This window comes from Tribolium madens, unplaced genomic scaffold (genome assembly GCF_015345945.1).
Source record: "Tribolium madens isolate multiple individuals breed KSU strain unplaced genomic scaffold, Tmad_KSU_1.1 Scaffold_96;HRSCAF=242;Tcas5.2_LG5, whole genome shotgun sequence".
Taxonomy (NCBI): domain Eukaryota; kingdom Metazoa; phylum Arthropoda; class Insecta; order Coleoptera; family Tenebrionidae; genus Tribolium; species Tribolium madens.
In genome coordinates this window covers 12,124,968-12,130,967 of record NW_025401068.1, presented here as the reverse complement: position 1 = coordinate 12,130,967, position 6,000 = coordinate 12,124,968, and the positions used below count along the sequence as shown (strand labels likewise).

The following is a 6,000-nucleotide window of genomic DNA, read 5'->3' as shown; positions in this document are numbered from 1 at the left end:
ATTATTTGAAAAATGAAATATAATAAAAGTCATGCCAATTGTAACACCAAAAAGCACTTTTTAATTTATGAAACGAGAAATTGTATGACTAATTTAGACGAATTTGTTGTCCAAATTACAGCAAATATTTTTTTTTTGTTTTTACAAATAACATTTTTTCGACATTACCAAATTATTCAACAATAAAATTTGCGGAGCAAATACAAATATCATTAGATAACTCTATCAAAATGCCATTTTTTCTTTCATACGCTTTTAAAAATCTTTGATTTTATTCAATTTTTTTGCGAAATACGCTTTGCGTCCAAAAAAATTAAATATACTTTGTTTTCAATTACAGGAATCTGGAACTTTTTTTAAAAAACTTGCCTTTTATTACTTGCGATTAAAAGCGTTATTTTGTTACAAGACGTACAAATGTAAGCCCATAAGGAGAAAAATGTTGATTTATGGAACATTAATTTTTGTTATTACAGGAATCTGTAATATTTGTTGTACCATTGACAAGTAAAATACATGAATACTTGAGATTAACGCCGTTAATTTTGTAACACTTATGAAAGCGAGTCGTCAAACATGAACTTACAAAGGTTGAAACATTGATAAATCAAACTGTAAGTTTTGTTATTACAGGAATCTGTAAACTATTTCTGTTTCAAACATATCATATACATATACATATAATCTATGAACTGTAAATAAAAAATACGCTTTGTCTCGAAAAAAAACATGTTTTGTTTTCCAATTTTTCAATTTTCAATTTCAATTTTTTAGAAATTTGCCATAATTTTATTTTTTGCTATTAGAATCGTTATTTTTGTTACCTTTATAAATGCATGACGTTCCCTCTCTCTCTCTCAAAATAAGATATTTTCCATCGATAATGTTATTTTTTGTGAGAATAGTACAACCTCATTCATCCGAACTTTTTGCTATCCTCAAAAAAGTCAACCAACTAAATGACTTTTTTCAGTTAGTTGTCTTTCATTTTTATAGTTTAACTTTTTAATCACTATAAAAAATTAGAAGTTTTATTACGTTTTTCCACAAATTAATAAACAATAATGATATGTACAGTGCGATCAAAAAGTCTTTCTATCAAGCAGGCGTCCTAGTTGAGGACGTACGTTGCATGGCATTCGTATGTTATCTAGATGTCAAAAAAATATTTTATAAAAATTAAAACATTAAGCTAATTAAATTGAATTATTCTATGAAACGTCTCAAAATATCCTAAAATTAGATTTTGTTGGTGTTTATTCATAAAAATCGTTCACCACGGTTTCTTGTTATAATTTACATAAAAATTATTTTGACATTTCTCATTTGTCATTGTGACATTTTATCTTCCATAGACATTTAAATTTCTACGCTTGCTTAATAGACAGACTTTTTGATCGCACTGTATAATATATCATTAGAAATAGGAGAAATAATTTGGAAAAATTTACATGCATAAAAAAAATAATATAGACTAGCAATGCCAACTAAATTGAGAAAACGTGTTAAAACTTTAGATTAGATAATATACTTTTAACAGATTCACCCTGTATATTTTATTATTAAATCAAGATACAACTCCATAATACCAAACTCCAAAAAATAGATAATACAGTAAACCTACAACAATTAGTTCGGATTATCGAGGTTCTACTGTAATGGAACTTGTTGAAGAAACAAAACATAGAAATATAGCCAAAAACATCGTAAATGTCTCATATTTTTATAATTGTAAAACACAATAATCATGACATAAAAAGCGAAATAAAAAAGTGCAATAAGAAATACAGCGCCAAAGCGGTGATTTCCGAGAATATTTCTGTGGTTATAAAGTTTGAAATTGTCGTTTTTTTTTTTTAATTCAATAATAGTTTCGTTTAAAAGGGATTAAAAATTTGGAAGGTGGTACCACCAAAAACCGCAAAAATCCCAACTAAAACTCAAATAAAAAAAAAACAAAAACACACCTCTGTAAAGCATGCCACTGCTCATGCTCCGATCAGCCAAACTATCCTGCGACCCGCGATAATAATCACGTTTCATCGTTGAATTAGCTACAGAAAAAGAAAAACATAAATAAATGAATCATGCAAAAAAAAATACGCAACCCTTAAAAAATACCTGTGAGATTCGAAGTGGAGCCTTTCTTCCCTCGACTCGGCTGCATCATCCCTTCGGCCATTTCCACCGACCCACTATCGATATGAATCGTCTTGGGTCTGGGTCTCGACGCCGCCTTGGGTCGCATCTTGGGTGTCGGTTTCAACGAACCCATCAGCTCGCTCTTATCAAACACTTTACCCTAAAAAAACCACACATTTTGTTAACATAAACCACGTTTAGAAAACACCAACCAACGACCAATAAATGTAAGACATGATGAACGTCGCGGTGTGAATGACACATTAAGAATTCTTAAAATAGGCAAAAAGAGAAAAAAACCACTCAGGATGTGTCTTAAAATAGACTTACTTCGCGTTCGGCTTCTTCCATTGCTTTCTTCAATTTATACTGTTCTAATATGGCGGCTCGTCTTTGGGCTTGTTCTTCCTTCTTCCGGGCGCGTTCTTCTTCTTTGGCCTTTTCGCGTTCGCGACGTGCTTGAGCCTCGGCCTCTTTCCGGGCTCGGGCTTCGTCCAGTTCCAATTTGCGCTGCATCGAGGCCTGCATTATGCGCTGTTTCATGCGCTCGGCGGCGTCCTAAGTACAAAATTAACAATAAAATAATGTAAATAAAAAATATACTTTGCGTCCAAAAAACAAAATATGCTTTGTTTGCAATTACAGGAATCTGTAATTTTTTAAAAAACTTGCCTTACTTTTATTATTTGCGATTAAAATCGTTATTTTGTTACATTTATAAATGCAAAACGTACAAAAAATATAAACCCATAAGGAGAAAAATCTTGATTTATGGAACATTAATATTTGTTAATACAGGAATCTGTAATATTTATTGTACCATTGACAACTAAAATACATGAATATTTGATATCAACGCCGTAACATTTATGAAAGCGAGACGTCAAACATGAACTTACAAAACATTGATAAATCAAACTTTAAGTTTTGTTATTACAGGAATCTGTAAATTATTTCTGTTTTATTTTTCAAATGTACCGTGCGATCGAAAAAAAAAATAAATTAGAGTAGGCGGTGATTATAATCCCTCAGATTTTTGACATCAAATGTGAGCAGAAACTTTCACAAGTTCGCGTTTTATTTATTTTGCGTGAAATAATGTTCACTTTAGAGCAGAAAATTTTTATTGTTGCCAGTTATTACAAAAATGCTGCATAAGACAAAAATGGTAAATGGTCATTTTCACTTCCAGTTTGTGTGGAAAATTTCCAGCAAAAGTTATTACCAACTGTGGAAGATTAATCGTCGCCTACTCTAATTTTTTTTCGCACGGTATGTCGAATCTGTGAACTGACTTTGCGTCCAAAAAAACAAAATATACTTTGGTTTTAATTACAGGATTTTTTTAAAAACTTGCCTTACTTTTATTATTCGCGATTAAAATCGTTATTTTGTTACATTTATAACTGCAAGACGTGCTAATATAAACCCATAAAGAGAAAAATGTTGATTTATGTTATTACAGGAATCTGTAATATTTATTGTACCAATGACAACTAAAATACATTAATACTTATTATTAACGCCGTTAATTTTGTAACATTTATAAAATCAAGACGTAAAACATGAATTTACAAAGGTTAAAACATTGATATATCAAATTTTAAGTTTTGTTATTACAGGAATCTGTAAACTATTTCTTTTTTATTTTTCAAATGTACAGCTACATTAAAAAAAAACGAGAAATGAAATGTTTCCAAATGTAAATTCGGTTCTGATTGTCAATTGTCAACTTGACAATACCTATCAAAAATATTTCTATCAATGTCGTTAAATTTATACCAACTTAATAATGCCGCATTTAAGTAAAGTAGAGAAAGCCAGAATCGTCGCTCACCTGGAAAATGGTAGGAAAATTATGAATTTAGCGGCAGAATTTAGAGTGCTATCAAGTTATTTTAACCTATTTTTAATAAAACACGTTCACACCATGGAAAAATTAAAAAAAGAAACCTCTAAGTTTTTTTTTGATATTTCCCGTTTTTTTTGAATCTATGAACTGACTCTGAGTCCAAAAAAAAAACTTTGTTTTCATTTACAGGAATTTGTAATTTTTTAAAAAAACTTGCCTTATTTTTATTATTTGCAATTAAAATCGTTATTTTGTTACATTTATAAATGCAAGACGTACAAATATAAACCCATAAGAATATAAATCTTGATTTATGGAACATTAATTTTTGTTATTACAGGAATCTGCAATATTTATTGTACCATTGGCAACTAAAATACATAACTATTTGAGATTAACGCCGTTAATTTTGTAACATTTATAAAAGCATGAACTTACAATGATAAATGAAACTTTAGTTTTGTGATTACAGGAACCTGTAATTTTTGATAAAATAAATTCTTACCGGGTCCGGATTGCCTTTATCATTTTCAATGATAATCGCTGACGCGGCCGCGACTTTTTTACTTTCTTGACTAGCTTCACGTCTGGCCTTTAACTTCTCCCTTTCTTGTTCAATCAACATTTGCCTCCTCTTATCCTCTTCTTCCTTCTTTGCTCTTTCCTCCTCCGCTCTCGTATCCTGTTCATTCTCCTCCACTGTTTCCACATAACTCCTTTCTTTTTTCGGCGACATTCTTTTCGTTCTTAAGGGCGGTTTCGGCCTTTTTGGCTGATCGTTATCAAACTGTATATAAAAACCTTTCTGACTTGTTGGATCCCTATCTAAACTACTGATTTCGGCCAATGGTGGTTCTTTTTCAGGTGGTGGTGACGGTTGGAAGGAATTTCTAGTGATAAGTGGCCTCGTCGGTGACGGTATTCTATACGTCCTACTCCCTGAAGTAATATTCAACCTACTTAAACCCTCAGTGAGTTGATCATCTGAATTTCCAATAAATGAAATATTTTGGGGTTCCATATCATCGGCAGAGGGCGCAGGAATAGGTGCATGTGTAACGCCACTAGATTTCCGATCAATCTGTTGTAGACTCACCGGTGATCGTTTACTTTCGTCCATTAGTTGCGAGATTTGCCGATGAATGTTTCGATGTTGAGGCGAAGCCGAAGGAGTACTATGTGAAGTTCCATAAGCTTGGTGATGTTGTTGACTAAGTGTGAAGCTATTCGAATGATGGAGATTATGCTCATCGTTGCCGTTTTGATACTTTGGACTATCAATATATCGGTACTCGGATTGGTATTTGCTATTGTCGTGCAACACAAACCCCCCACCACCCATCTTATTCCACGTTCTCAATTCCGTTTGGTGTAAATCTTGCGGTTGCTGAGCCCACGTCCTTCTTTGTGGTACAGGGGGCGGAGTTTGATCGTGGAGGAAGAACTGCGGCTGTGATTGCTGGTAGAGAGATTGGGGTATGTGGGGGGCGCTTGCTGACGATTGAAGAGGCGGCGCAAACTGTTGTTGGTAAATCTGTGGACTGTAGACGTATTGCTGTTGTTGCATGCTTTGATATTGCTGCTGTTGAAGCTGTTGGATCTGTTTCTGTTGCTGTACGATGAGACTCTGCTGTTGGGCAGCCTGAATCTGGTTCTGTTGGGAAGTCAGCCTTTGAATGTCGGATTGAATATCGCCGAGACTAGAATTCATTCTGTTGAAAGAATATTTCAATAAAAAAAAAACAAACTAATTAGTGACTACGGAGAACTACATACTAGGAGACGAAACGAGATACAAAATTGCTTGATTTTTTGGACCCAAAAAAAGTAGTAAAAATGAGGGCACTTAGAGCGTTTTACCGTCTCAGTTTCAAATCGTTTTTAATTAATTTAAGTTCAACCAGTTTACTAATTGCTTGGAAAAAAATGCAAAAATGTTGAGCTTTACATTCTTAAGAGCTGTCTGACACGAAACTAATTTCAGTACTGAATTTAGTACTGAAACT

The 6,000-nt window shown here is 32.8% G+C and overlaps 1 protein-coding gene across 10 annotated transcripts in view; it reads right to left on the bottom strand.

Moving 5' to 3' along the window:
• Window positions 1-6,000, bottom strand: part of LOC123013499 (patronin) — a 46,254-nt gene that overhangs the window by 8,743 nt on the left and 31,511 nt on the right. For 7 of the 10 annotated variants that reach the window (XM_044412043.1, XM_044412047.1, XM_044412046.1 and 4 more), the window contains 4 exons: window positions 4,500-5,706; window positions 2,473-2,700; window positions 2,122-2,302; window positions 1,968-2,054 (listed from right to left, as the gene is read on the bottom strand). In XM_044412043.1, coding sequence (XP_044267978.1) covers window positions 1,968-2,054; window positions 2,122-2,302; window positions 2,473-2,700; window positions 4,500-5,706 — 1,703 coding nt within the window. The remainder of the gene's footprint in view (window positions 1-1,967; window positions 2,055-2,121; window positions 2,303-2,472; window positions 2,701-4,499; window positions 5,707-6,000) is intronic. The other 3 variants (XM_044412045.1, XM_044412050.1, XM_044412052.1) reach the window with 1 other exon arrangement.